General features: G+C 52.5%; 1 protein-coding gene across 2 annotated transcripts in view; it reads right to left on the bottom strand.

Annotated features, from left to right (window-relative positions):
* Positions 1-14613, bottom strand: part of TMEM181 (transmembrane protein 181) — a 31375-nt gene that overhangs the window by 5787 nt on the left and 10975 nt on the right. For both annotated transcript variants that reach the window (XM_054722653.1, XM_054722652.1), the window contains exons 2-11: positions 13713-13816; positions 11728-11783; positions 9794-9884; positions 8399-8520; positions 6776-6886; positions 4435-4515; positions 2287-2386; positions 1718-1848; positions 1406-1497; positions 528-585 (exon numbers count right to left, since the gene is read on the bottom strand). In XM_054722653.1, coding sequence (XP_054578628.1) covers positions 528-585; positions 1406-1497; positions 1718-1848; positions 2287-2386; positions 4435-4515; positions 6776-6886; positions 8399-8520; positions 9794-9884; positions 11728-11783; positions 13713-13806 — 936 coding nt within the window. In that variant the 5' untranslated portion in view covers positions 13807-13816. The remainder of the gene's footprint in view (positions 1-527; positions 586-1405; positions 1498-1717; positions 1849-2286; positions 2387-4434; positions 4516-6775; positions 6887-8398; positions 8521-9793; positions 9885-11727; positions 11784-13712; positions 13817-14613) is intronic.

Raw genomic sequence — 14613 nt, 5'->3', positions numbered from 1 at the left:
CATCATCCACTCAACTGCCCTTTGCGGCCACTGCCACCGAGAACCCGGCGGGCACTTCACCGGAAGCTGAGGGAGGGCCGCCCAAGGTCGGGATTCGGCTCCGTGCCTCTGGGACACACGACTCGGGGCTGACGGGGAGTGGAAATGCGTGGGCCTTGTTCGAGGAGGACACGATTTCAGGACGGCGCCTCCCTGTGCTCCGGACCCTGCACCACTCCCGCCGGAAACCTCCCGCGACTTGAGAGAACATGAACCACCATTCCCTTAGCTGCCCAGTGTCCCTGAAGTCGGACACTTTCTGGCCCCGGAGCTTCAGCCGTAAGCCAAGGACCGGAGTAACAGCATAGCTTTTAAAAAGTTATTTTTCAGACAAGCACATTTTTCAAAATTTTCTACATGAATTTCCTATAGTCCTTCCCAAATAGCCAGTGAGTTTGTGTCAACAGCACAATTTAAGTTACAAAATTCAGTCATTTTTTTAAAATGGCATTTTAAAAAAATCCTCAGGCTTCATTAACAATCCTTACCTGAAAATTTCCCGTGTCAACGCGATACTGGTACATTGGATCGTGCAACTCATTAACTCTAAAAATATGTTATAAGAAACCATAGATTAATAATTATTTACTTTTTATTTTTACGCTTTCACTCAGATTACTTTTTTAAAAAGTAATCCTAAATTTCATGTTGACAACGCATTTAATGCTGCTAGCGTAACTGTCCTCCGTCGTCACCATGGGAAAGTGGAAGTGCTTTTCGTTTCGAAATCCCTATACTATTCTTACTCTCGCGATTTTAAGAGCTGTTTTCCAGGCACCTCTCAATGACAAATGGGCACCAGGAATCAGATGAGCACACACAAGAGCAGTAACAGTAACTGTAAACTTCCCTGACATCACTGTAAAGTGAAACCGGGGAGCTGGAATGACGGGGGCAGGGAGAGGGGAGGGAGAAGGTGTGAGCTATGAAGTCTCATGTGCCAGGTGCCAAAATGGAACTAGTTTCTGCAGAAAACCCACGGCCTCTGCAGTGGTACAATTCTACAGAAGCACAGAAACACTGGGAAAGTGGGGAGTTGACAGGTTGCAGCCAAAGGAGCAGCTAAGCCAGCTGGTGGCCAGGTGTGACCTGAGCCACGCCCACAGATGACGCCTTGGCCGCGCTGGAGGAGGGCCCCGGAGCGACACGCCTTCCCCTTTCCCATCCCAGCTTAGAAGAATCGTGGGTCCCTCCACATGCCATTCTAGCAAAATGGAGCCCTCAGGTACGTCACCCTCCTGAGTCTTGAGACTCTGGGTGACAGATGCCTTTCTGGATGAGTGCCCAGCACACAGTCAGACTTCAGATCCATCCACAAAGCCAGCTGCTGTCCAGGACAAGTTTCACACGTTACAAAATTACTCACGTCTGCCATATTCCTAGTGTGACCGAAGCCAACCACAAGAGTCCAACAATGCAGAATTTAGGCAAATAGAAGGTCAAACACTTCCTTTCTCCCTAAAAAGCAAAAAAGAGTAAGAAAGAGAAGTTAGTAATTCCAGCACACCACTAACCCTAAGCGACCGCACTGGGTCACACACGAGGCATTTCTATATGGCGTGCACGCTTCTCTCGACCGCGAGGCTAGAGATAGGCCCCCAAGGACAAGTTCATCTGGGCATGGGCATGGCCGCCGGAGGCAGAGGCCCGGCCCGGCAGCGCCCGGGCGGCGGCTCACCTGCACGCGGATGCCGTGGTACACACACAGCCAGAAGAGCAGCAGGGCACACAGGAACAGGGACTGGAAGAGGTCGTCCAGCGTCCCCAGCGCCCAGCTGTTCACCAGGAAGGCGAGGGGGAAGAACGGGTCTGGAAGCAGAGGCAGGGAGAGCGGTGAGGGGTGCACTAAACGCTGTTTTGTTTTTCTAAAAACCTCAACGCCAATGAGCAGATGGGCCTGTGATGGTTACAGAGCGCCGTCTGCTCCCGCCTCCCGCCGGCCCGGGAATCCCGAGGTGCAGCTCTGGGCAGGGGAAGAGGAACAGACGGCAGGGCTCGCAGCCTTCAGCCAAGTCCCAAGGAGGCTGTGTCTGTAGCCCATCTGAGTTTCAGTCACTCGTTTGTGAAAGCTCCGGCACCTTCCGAATCCTGCCGGCATCCTTCCCACGCTGGGGGCGCTGCTGCCTGTGCCTTGGAGGCATCCCCCTCCTGACCGCGCCCCCCTTAGGGGGACAGCCCAGCCCACCTCGCGGATGCCTCCCAGCCCTCCATTCTAACGAGAAAGCCCCGGAATGAAAGCGCACCTACCGTTGTAGAGGAGCAGCAGAGGCAGGAGAATGGACATCCACTTGTGCTCCATGCCCCAGTCCCTCATGGAGAACTTGCGGAGGGAGTGTGCGAACAGGCACTGCCAACGGAGGCGGCCTCGTCACTGCGAGCTTGCTCCCGCTGAGCACCCGCCGCCTCCCGGCCCCACGGCCCCGGCCCAGCCAAGAGCTCGGAGTCAGCCCTTGTTGACCTCACTACTGAGACCATCAGTGACAACTGCGACAAGACGGTAACTGCTGCAAGGGGCCCGTATCAGATGGGCAGGAGGGGGCAGGAGGGGGCAGGAGAGAGCTGGAGGGGGCAGGAGGGGGCAGGAGGGGGCAGGAGAGAGCTGGAGGGGGCAGGAGGGGGCAGGAGGGGGCAGGAGAGGGCAGGAGGGGGCAGGAGGGGGCAGGAGGGGGCAGGAGAGGGCAGGAGGGGGCAGGAGAGAGCTGGAGGGGGCAGGAGGGGGCAGGAGGGGGCAGGAGAGAGCAGGAGGGGGCAGGAGGGGGCAGGAGAGGGCAGGAGGGGGCAGGAGGGGGCAGGAGGGGGCAGGAGAGAGTTGGAGGGGGCAGGAGGGGGCAGGAGGGGGCAGGAGGGGGCAGGAGAGAGCAGGAGAGAGCTGGAGGGGGCAGGAGGGGGCAGGAGAGAGCAGGAGGGGGCAGGAGGGGGCAGGAGAGAGCAGGAGGGGGCAGGAGAGGGCAGGAGGGGGCAGGAGGGAGCAGGAGGGGGCAGGAGAGGGCAGGAGGGAGCAGGAGGGAGCAGGAGAGGGCAGGAGGGGGCAGCAGGGAGCAGGAGGGAGCAGGAGGGGGCAGCAGGGAGCAGGAGGGGGCAGGAGAGGGCAGGAGGGGGCAGGAGGGGGCAGCAGGGAGCAGGAGGGGGCAGGAGGGGGCAGGAATGAAACGGAGCCACACAGAGAGCCCCCAGGCACAGGCCACATGTGCCATACAAGGCCACACGACAGATGGCACGGGGCTCCCAGAGGCAAAGCCAAGGGAACCAGGCCCACAGCCGAGGTCAGAGGACGTGTGTGTAGTTTCAAACCCCCGGAAGGTGCAGTGCCGTGGGAGAAGCTCCTGAACCCGCTTTAAGCCTTACGCGGTGTGTGAGCCCGGGGCCTGGGTTATGGCTGTTTCGTGTGTGTTCCCTACAATGTCACACAAGCCAATCGTATTCTAGCACGTGGGCTCCCGGCCGACGGCCCTGTCCTCCGGTCTGTCTGTCAGGCCCGGCCTTTCTCTGGGCCCGTCCTCTGGGCCAGACTGTACAGCAGAACCCCAGGTACCAGCGGGGCTCCAGAAGCAGCACGGGCTTCTGACTGACCAACGGCCGGCGTTCACGAGGGAAGCCCTGGGCGGGGCCTGGACTACAATCCCCTGCTCTGCGAATCCCAGTGGCTGTGTCCGGCCACACCCAGGCCCGGCCACTGTCGCCTGGCACTCGCCTCACATCCCCCACGAGCTGTGTCCTTCAGGACACGCTTCGTCGGCAAAGCACCAAGGGTTCCTGGGTGGCACTCGGGGTGGACACTGCAAAGCTCCCCGAGTCACACGCTCCTCCAGCACGGGGCCGGCAGCCGAGGGGCGCGATGCCGCCCTGCTGCTCGGTCACTGCGTGAGGCACACGTCCTGCTCCTTCTACCCACCCCACCTCCACTGACCGGCCGCCGGGGGTCGCCGGTGTGCGGAGGGTAGGCGTTTCCCCGAAGTCACGCTGTGCTGTGGACACTGAGCTCAGATCCCAACCAGCCCCAAGCCTGCACCTCCAAACCCGCTCACTTGGGCCTCGCTCCCGAAAAGCCCAGACGGAAAGGGGTGGTACAATTTCCCCACCGGAAACCCAGGAGCGGCTGCATCTGCACTGGAAGGTCAAGCAAACCCGGCGACTTCCTGCCACACGGCGAGTGGCACTGGTCAGTGCCCACGGATGCGAGTTTGCCTACAAGCCAGTGCCCTGGGATTAGTGTCCGACACGGACGTCCTTGCTACAGAGGCCGCGTCGCCACCTGCATTTCGTGTCAGGCCCGCCGCGCACGTGTCTCGGCGCTCAGAGGAACTGCCCTGAGGTCTGCACCTGGATGATCAAAATCCACACACTGACTCCGCTCCCGTCAGAACCTGACCTGGCTGCCAGGCGAACGGTACTTACAGTGACAATGAAGGTAAGCACCACAAAGACGAACCGGAACCAAATTTCCATCTTGGAAAATGCAGGGTCATAAGTCTTCCACTAGAATGGAAAGTGGGGACACAGTTCGAGGAGAAATGCATCTAAAAGGAAGTACTCCCCAGCGCAGGGAATGCAGCCCACACAGTAATGACTGTGATTGGGGCGGGAGGGCAGTGGAAATGCCAGGGAGACCACTCTGTAAAGTGCGTGACCGTCTACCCTCTGTGCTGTACACCTGAAGCCAATACAGAAGAACACTGAATGTCAACTGTAGTTGAAAAATAAAATTAAAACAATAAAACACAAAAAAGGAAGGACACCAGGTTATTAATAATAGTTATCTGTGGCCCTAGCTGGTTTGGCTCAGTGCATAGAGCGTCAGTTGAGGACTGAAGGGTCGCAGGTTCAATTCCGGTCAAGGGCACGTACCTCTCAGTTTCAGGTTTGGTCCTCAGCCTCAGTTGAGGTGCGTGCAGAAGGCAACCATTGATCTGTCTCTCTCACATCAATGTTTCTCTCTCTCTGTCTTTCCCTCTTCCTTCCACTCTCTCTAAAAATCAATGGAAAAATATCCTTAGGTGAGGATTAAAAATAATAATAATAGTTCTCTCTAGGTATGAGACTGTTAGGTAAAATTTCTCTTTCCTTCTACTTTCTTACATGTTCTAAAATTTTAACACATTACATTTTATTTTAATACTAGTGGCCTGGTGCACTAAATTCGTGTCCCTCAGCCCGGCCTGCACCCTCTCCAACCTGGGACATCCCTCTCCACAATCCGGGATTACTGGCTCCTAACCGCTCACCTGCCTGCCTGCCTGATTGCCCCTAACCACTCTGCCTACTGGCCTGCTCGCCCCCAACTGCCCCCCCTTCCAGCCTGCTCACCCCCAACTGCCCTCCCCTGCCGACCTGATCACCCCTAACCGCCTCTGCCTCGGCCCCACCGCCATGGCTTTGTCTGGAAGGATGTCTGGAAGGTCTCCTGGAAGGTCTCCCGGTCTAATTAGCATATTACCCTTTTATTAGTATAGATCAAAGGACACAAACTTTGAAAATATTAATGACCTAGAGCTGAAAATAGTTTTCATTGGTGTTATACTAATGATGAACCTGGCAGATAAATTAGTCTATAATCATAATAAGAGCATTTGGCTTTTAAATCTCATATAAAAAAATCAACACTGTCAATCTCTTTATTAGAGAATGCCAGGCTTTCCAGGAAAAGGAACAGATTTTTAAAAAGATGTAAACTGTGAGTAGGTAGGATGTTCTAAAAAAGACTCAATGAAGCATAGAAATATGCATCTGAAACCAAGTAAGTACTGTGGAGTCAGCGTCAGTTCATCTCACTCCCGCCAGGGGCGCAGGGAGCTGAGCCCGGACGCAGGCACCACGCGCTGACATGGGCAGGGGGCAGCCCGGCCAGCCTCGGCCACGGCCAGTTCACCAGCAGGCCCGGAGCACGGCACTGGGCCCCAGAGCCCCACATGCAATGCGCTGGATTAAAGCGTCTGAGCAGTTTAAAACCCACTTCAGAGCAGAGTCTTCGACACTAGATTCAACTCACTTGCCTGACACTGAAAAGTATACACAGACACACATACTATTCAAGACACTGGACACGAGGCAATGAAACTGAAAAGGAAATAAACAGTAAAATCCCAGCAAACACTCAGGCTGCAGACATTTACTCTGACAGCTGAAGAGCCACGGGTCCTTTCCTGGCTCGCCTGCCGTTCCGTGAATGGACACGTGAACACGGCTGATTTCATGGCCTGGTCACGTCTCCCTAATTACAGCCTACAGGCTTCGGTCCACGTCCCCCGTTCAACGTTGCTGAGCACCTACTCTGACCACACATCAGCAAATACAATGTCAATCCTGTGCAGGCACGAAGAAATTAAACTTTAAAAAAAATTAACCAGTAAAATGCCTCCAGGAGCCCAGCTGGTGTAGCTCTGGGGGTTGAGCGTCGACCTATGAACCAGGAAGTCACAATTCAATTCCCGGTCAGGGCACGTGCCAGATGATTTCACTTATTAATAATTAATATTTATTAATTATTGCATTATTTTCCATGTGAACATCGGTAAGTCTACTTTTGTCCCACCTTGTACTGTAATAACTAACTATGTACAGTGAAAAATAAAAAATTCTTTTAAAAAAATTGTGGTTTTCCTATATAACTTTTAAAAACTGTACGTGTCTTTCACAATCTAAAACAACATAACTTTAGTGCCGTGAAATTTCAGCCACTCAGCCGAAGAATGGGAGAGACAGGGAGCCGGGAGCCTCTGCGGTCGGCTGGCACACTTACTGTGAAGTTCACGTCCTTGAGGGGCAGGTTGAGGTTTTCGAATCCCACCGTCACTCTGTACTGAGTGTAATTCAGGTAGCTGAGGTGCGCGACGATGATCTCCGCACACTTCTGCAGACGCACAGGGAAGAACTGTGTCTTTAAAGCAAGCAAGACTCACTCTCCCAGCCAGTGACCCAGGAAGCGACACATTTCAACAACAGATGATCAGAATGGATCATCTCCAGGGAACTCGCCAGAAGCCCAGAAAAATTCAGATGCCAGCCAAAAGCAGTTCTTAGAAAGAAAGACCCAAATGGGTATGTTTGGGAACAAAAATGAATTACAGTCCTTAAACTCTACTTTGGATGACTCATAATATGCACCTGCATAAAACAGCTCAGAGTAACACAACCCTGACATTCCCACAAACACATGGTGCAGAGGCTAGTACACCACCCATCAGACCCCTCGGCCTCACTTTCCTCCTCGGCCCACTTCTGCAATTGCCTCCCATGACCCAGCCCCTCAGGCCGTGGTTCTGACCACCTCAGGATCTCCTGGAGGCATCAACAGAGAGTGATCACCGCCACTGAGCAGGAGCCGCCCCTCCCGGCAACCTCCCGGCCAGGACGAGCAGGCCGAGTGTCCCGGGGCTCCCCACCAGGCGTGTGCGGCGTATGAGGGCACAGTCTTCGGGATGAAATCCTGGCCCCTCTCCTCAGCACCTGTCGCTCTGGCCCGTGCTTTGACCTCTCTGAGCCTCGGTTCTTCTTAGATAAAATGAGCTCTGGTAACAGAACTGCCCCGTGGGGCCCGGGAGGACTGGAGGAGGTGCCGTCCGAGATCACCTGGCGTGAGGCCCAGCAGGAAAACCGCTCTCCTAACTACACTCAAACGTGCTCGCCTTGGTGCGCCCACGCTCTCCATGCCACCACGCAGTCCTCACGGCGCCTCCTCGCTCAGCAGGGACCTGGTCTGACCCTTCTGACAACACGGTGCTGACAAAACCGAGAGTGAGCTCCTGCCCCGCTTTGGGCCATCGGGGCTCCCATCCCACAGCCACACACTGCCCCCGGGGTAGCCGCTCACCAGCGGGCTGCTCTTCCCCAGAGGCCTGGGAGCAACCTGGAGCCCAGGATCAGAAACGAGCCAGAGCATGGCAGGCGGCCCAGCACAGCCGCCCACGCCACCAGGCAGCACGGGAGACACACAGTGAAAGCAGGTGCCACACATCCTCAGGGTATGTGTGTGCATGCGAGTGGGTTTGTGCACGGGTGTACAGGCGTGTGTGTATGTTAATAAGCATTTATAAGGGAATCAGTATAGAAAGGTAGATGGTTTTTCCATACCATCACTGGTATGAGCTTTTTTACTTAAGAAAGCAAGTCTGTGATGGTGTGGCCCGATGGTCGGCAAACTCATTAGTCAACTGAGCCAAATATCAACAGTACAAGGATTGAAATTTCTTTTGAGAGCCACATTTTTTAAACTTAAACTTCTTCTAACACCACTTCTTCAAAATAGACTCGACCAGGCCGTGGTATTTTATGGAGCCAAAGAGCCGCATGTGGCTCGCGAGCTGTGGTTTGCCGACCACTGGTGTGGCCTGATGAGTAACCACGGACCGTGGAATGCACTCACCTCTGCACACGTGAGGGTCCTTGTCCGATTGTGAACTTTGTTATGAATGAACATGGTGGTTCCATCTCGAGCTACACCATCCACTTTAACGGTCATGAGAAAGCTTTTCTGCGTAGACATTTCTACAAAAGAAAGAAGTTCCGTGTCAGGGACGTCAGGCACTCACATGGACAAACATGCCTGCCTGGCTCTGTGACAAGCCAGGAGGGTCTCCACCCACCTCGGCCTCAGCATCTTCGAAAACCCCAGGCTCGCCAGCAACGTAAAGCCTTCCCATTAGCTCTACGTGCAACCCCTTCCTCAGGGCCTATGCCAAAGCCTGGTTCAGATCCGTTAGCTTCATTTCATGAAAGGACAAACAGTTCACAGCTAACGAATTACTTTTTATATCCCACATAGTTTATTAATTTAACTTTATACGAACATAAAAATAGATTTATATTTTCTGATTATGTAATTTTCCTGATGACATGCTCATTGTTTAAAAGAATCAGAGAACAAAAAACTCTGACGATGGCATTAAACACTATAATCCCCCCACCTAGAGAACAAGTTAACTGTATGTGCCCATCGTCCCAGACCATTTTCTAGACATACAAATACACAACGATGTCAAATTTATCATCTTAAAATGTTACAATAAAAGGAGTTGATTTTTTCTAATGTGCATTTTTCAAGGTTTTATTTTTTCAAGTTCCTTCTCAACCAAAGCCCCTCGAGTGAACCCAGAACACCAAGCTCACGTGGTGACCCGCCTCGGTTCGCCCAGACGGCCCACGACTAGTGCCGTCTCGGTGAACGGCGCCAATGCCCTGTGCCCGGAGATGCTCTGGCAGGCTTCCAGCCTCGGCACCGCTGCCTGTGCGGCCGAAGATTCTCTGCTGTGAGGAGCTGGCCTGTGCTCTGTGGGGTGTTCCACAGCAGCCCTGGTCCCTACCCACCACACACCAGTAGCGCCCCTCCTCCCGAGCTGTGACCATCAAACTGTCACAACGTCTCCAGACACTGCCAAGTGTCTCTGGGGGGCAGACCCACTGCCTTAGGATTTGGGACTTCATTTTCCCCAGAACCCCACCGAAAAGGCCGCAGCAGCAGCTCCTACACTGTGCAGCCACCGAGCTAAGCTGACCAGCGCTGCTGCGAGGTGACTGACCCTCCCGGGGGGTGACCTGCCCTCCCCAGGGGGTGACTGGCCCTCGGGGGGCTGCATCGTAACTTAGTGTGGAGGACACCGAGGACATTTAAGGGGCTTCCAATTTGTTGCTATTATAAAGAATAAAGACCATCCTCGTAATCCACCTTTGAAAACACTTTAAAAGATCTGAAAGCTCTTTCAACTTTTACAATATGGTGCTTTGTACACAGAAAAATCAGACCAAATGTCAGGCTTCATACCTTTTGATTGATTCAACTCAACAACACATGTCAGCCACAGCTGCTGATTGTATGTGGACAGTGGATTTGAACGTATGAGAATTGGCTTCAACTGAGGGAAAAAGAAAAAAGTTAAGTAACCCATGTGACCTTTCCATTGCAGCTACCAAATACCTCACCTTAACATCCAAAACGGACAGCCAGCGATGAGGGCTGAGCACTGGTACTGGGCCAGAAACAGCGCCGTTTCCCTGACAACAGGAGTGAAATCCCGCCTTCCAGAAAAAGAAAGGCCCAACTCTGCTACAAATGACATCTGTCTCTCATGAACACCTCCGGGCAGGCGTTCCCACCACCTGCAACCTCGGCACAACACCAATACCAAGAAAAGGCCTTCTCGGGGAAAGTTAAAGTGCATGTGATGCTACGTCCGATAAGACAATAAGGGTACCAAAGAAATTTGTTCACAAGACTCTTGATTTAATATCAATACACCAGACATGTCGCTGCCTGACATCTGCTATTCTCAGCTTTAGAAGAGTCTTAACACCCTGGGGGAGGAAAGTTAGAGGGGACCCTGTTGGCAACGACACTTCTGCGGTGTCTGCTGAAAAACCCAATACCGGTGTCTACAGCAGCGGCTCCGGGGAAAAGCACTGTTTGAATGCACCGTCTCTGAGCGCGAGCGTGTGCTGGTGGTGACTTAATGCTCTGGCAGGTCTCCATCAAACCCCGTGACCAGAGCCGTGCCCAAAGCCACCTACGTGAGGGGCTCTCTCGGAGGGTAATCCATCCTCTTTCAGAAGCGAGATGGTCCTTCAGAAGCAAGTCAGCCTGTGGGACGGCTGCTATTTTCAGTGTCAAAAAAAGACTGAAACTTAAGACAGAAAATTTAAAAGGCCAAACTCTGATCAGGGACCTCATGGCTGCACCTCTTCAAGCCAGGTGCTCAGGCTGAGAGTTAGAGAAAACAGGGAAATGTGGAGAAATGGGCAACACTGGGGACCCTTTCCAAGCCAGCTGTAGGAAAGAGGACAACTAAAGGTATAAGTTTTAGGGTATTTCCTCCTTTTGCCTTTTTGAAAACTGTAAGGGTGGACACGTAACAGGGAGCTTGAAGAACAGACAAGTTAATATTTGGGGTCAGATAATCAGATGTTATGGTGTTATGAGAATGCAAGACAAGTGTGTTCAGTTTACAGATAAAGATTTCATTTGAGCCCTAACCAGTTTGGCTCAGTGGATAGAGCGTCGGCCTGCGGACTGAAAGGTCCCAGGTTCGATTCCGGGCATGTACCTTGGTTGCAGGCACATCCCCAGTAGGAGGTGTGCAGGAGGCAGCTGATAGATGTTTCTCTCTCATTGATGTTTCTAACTCTCTATCTCTCTCCCTTCCTCTCTGTAAAAAAATCAATAAAATATATATTTTTAAAAAATAAAAAAAAAAGATTTCATTTGATACACAGAAAAATAAAAGCGTTTAGTTACTTGGGCTCTCACAAGTTAGTATTTATTAAAGAATACCAAAATTCCCCAAAGTGGAAGGACTTTGGTTTTTCTCTAAAGATGGCAAAGAATAAAAAAAATTTTAAAAAGAAAAGAAAAAAGTATAGTTCATTTAAACTGAGTTCATGCAAAGAACGCCAATCATTAGAAAGAACTGGAAACCGAGCATGGAGATCACGGCATTCTGGGCAAATAGGAAACCTGCAGACATGAGGCCAGGATGAGTTACCAGCCGCTGGAAATGAACTGCTACGCTCTAAGTGCTACCACCACCAGCCCGTCTCGCACTGAGGCATCTACTACAGCAGAAAACGTCATTCTATCAGATGAGGACCCAGAGGCCAGCCGCTGGCCGTGTTGGCTGAGAAGCAACCTGCAGGACAGGTGGCCATTGCTAGTGACCTGGATGCTGCTATGGTCCATCGCCTGCCACTCAGACCCAGTCTTACCTTTTTGCTATTATTTAGTGAAAAATTAGCTTCAGAAGTCTGGATCGCTTTGGGTCCTAAAGTGTAACAGAAGAAAAAAAGGTTATAGCCTACATGGATAATTAATTTATTGACTTGTGTCAAATGCCAAGAAAGACATACATTATATGATGGTGATCTTATTTTCCTGGTCTGTCATCAGAGGTTGCACATGTATGTAAAACACACAGACACACAGCATCCACTCCGCTGCACTGGTGACCTCCGTGCAGGTGACCCCAATGGCCATCACACAGGCACACAGCTCCCAGGGTTTCCTGTCCCTGCAGAGACCTCTCCCTGCCCTCGATGAGGGCTCCCTGCACCGCAGACCCAAGAAAACGCTCATGACACAGATGGCATCTACCTACGTTATAAAGCATAAAGATTTCTGCCGAAAAATTAAGACATTTGTCAGTTCACCCAATTAATCCAGTCTTCCAAAAATATTATTCAGTAGAGAATATAAAAAAGCATACTTGCTAATATATACTCAAAGCTTTTCCTGAAATAACAGATATGCAACCTTCATAAATTCTTACACTGTAATTTTTTAGGACTTTGACCTTAAAAGAAGTGACCAAGTCTCTTCAATAAATGGTGTTGGAAAAACTGGACAGGCACATGCAAAAAAATGAAACCAGACCACCAGCTTACACCATACATAAAAACAGACTCAAAAATGGATCCAACACTTAAATGTAAGTTGCGAAACGATAAAAATCCAGGAAGAAAACATAGACAGTAGAATCTCAGACATCACACATAGCAATATTTTTACCAATACATCTGCCAGGGCAAGAAAAACAAAGGAAAAAATAAACAAATGGGACCACATCAAACTAAAAAGTTTCTGCACAGCAAAGACACCATCAACAGAAAAAGGGAACCGCCTGTTTTGGAGAACATATCTGCCAACGATACATCTGATAAGGGGTTAATTTCCAAAATATATAACAAACGTACACAACGCAGCACCAGGAAGGCAAAAAGTCCAATTAAAACATGGGCAAAGGACCTAAAAAGACACTCTCCAAAGCGGATATACTGATGGCCAAGAGACATGAAAAAATGCTCAAAGTCACTGATCATCAGAGAGTTGTAAATTAAAACCACAGGCCCTAGCCGGTTTGGCTCAGTGGATAGAGCGTCAGCCTGTGGACTAAAGGGTCCCGGGCTCGATTCCTGTCAAGGGCACATGCCCAGGTTGTGGGCTCCTGGCCCTGGTTGGGGTCACGCGGGAGGCAAGCAATCGATATGTCTCTCTGACATCGGTGTTTCTGTCTGTCTCTCGTTCTCCCTTCCACTCTCCCTAAAAATCAATGGGAAAGTGTCCTGGGGGAGGATTAACAAAAAGAGGAAAACAAGATTGGCTACAGTTGCCATTGCCACCATCATCATCTTCAGCAGCAGGCAAATGGCACTGAAGTAATCACCCTCTCTCTGCCCAGCTTCCTCAGTCCATTCACCAACCCAAGACTCAGTTTAGGTTAAGAAACCTGTCTTCTGTCGATTTTAGCTTCGAAATGGCCTCTGAAATGGTCCCATCCAACCCCCTTTCTCAGAGATGGAAAACTGAGGCCCAGAAACCCATTTCTCTCCTCCCTCAAACAGATGCTGGGGCCGCAGGGCATCCGGGGCCCTGAAGTCAAGGCCGAAGCCATGTACAGGCTCCTCCTGCCGAGAGCTCGGGGAATCATCAGAGCAGCCTCATGCTGCCAGCATCTCACGCCCTCCCCACCACTCGCTGCACCACGCCCTGCCTCCCACGCCAGCCAGCAAGCTCCGGATTGCCCAGCGCCCCGGCGGGATCTTGGCACACAACCCTCTCCAGAAATGCTGGACTTCCCAACAAAAGGTACATGGTCAAGGCCACCCAGGGCTGCACGCTGAACTCAGGCCCTGGCTGCTGTGCGGGGCGGGACCAGGGTAACTGATCAGGATAAAATGATCACAACCGCACCTACCTCTGATCCCGATGAGGACCGTCAGGCCAAAACAGACGAAGAAGACGAGGAACACGAGCACGAAGTGGCGCTTGGAGAGCGTGTACAGCCGCATGGGCGCCAGCCTGCGGAGCAGAAGCCAGTGGGTGCGGGCAGGCAGGGAGCCGCTCGGACCGCAGGAGGCCCTCCTCACCTGCAAGCCCTCACCGCACAACCGGACCCACTCTGAACCCAGGTGACCCGCCTGACAAAGCAGCCTCTATGGCCTCAGGGCCGGTGCCGTTACCTGTGCTCGGCGTGAAGCCCGCCCAGAAGAGGCCCTGCCACACTGGTCTGCACAGCGCCGGCCGCGCCCCACCCCTCAGGGCAGGACAATGTGCCGCAGCACCCATGCCCACTCAGCGCACATCCCTCCACTCCACGTGGGTGGCCAGGCCCCTCTACACACATCCCGTCTCCAGCTGCCAGAGTACAGCCCACGTGGGGGAGGCCCCTAAGTCACTCACGCAAACACGCAGCCGTAACTGTCAGCTGTCACAACCCAGCCCAGATGGCAACGCCAGGTGTCACCAGCATCGCCTTCCCTGTCTGTCTTCCCGCCAGCCCGTTGTTTCCTACCCAAGGTCCCCACGGTCTGAGACCCCCCCCTGGCGTCACCCATGGTGGTGAAGCTCGCCTGACCTTCGCTGCGGGGTCTGGTTTTCTGCGATTTAACACCAACGTGGAAACCTAGCCTCACACTAACCCCTCAGGTGCCCTCCTCGTCATCCCTCCTCTGTCCCTTGGTCAGGAGACCATGGTGGAGGGGTGAGTGTCACTGCTCTTTTAGAACCTTCCATCAGAGGCGGGCAAACAAGACAAGTCTGCGAAGGACCAGAAGACACGTGTGAGGTTTGGCAAGCCACACGGTCTCCGAACAGTG

This window comes from Eptesicus fuscus, chromosome 10, assembly GCF_027574615.1.
Source record: "Eptesicus fuscus isolate TK198812 chromosome 10, DD_ASM_mEF_20220401, whole genome shotgun sequence".
Classification (NCBI taxonomy): Eukaryota; Metazoa; Chordata; class Mammalia; order Chiroptera; family Vespertilionidae; genus Eptesicus; species Eptesicus fuscus.
This window is presented reverse-complemented; position numbering and strand designations above follow the sequence as displayed.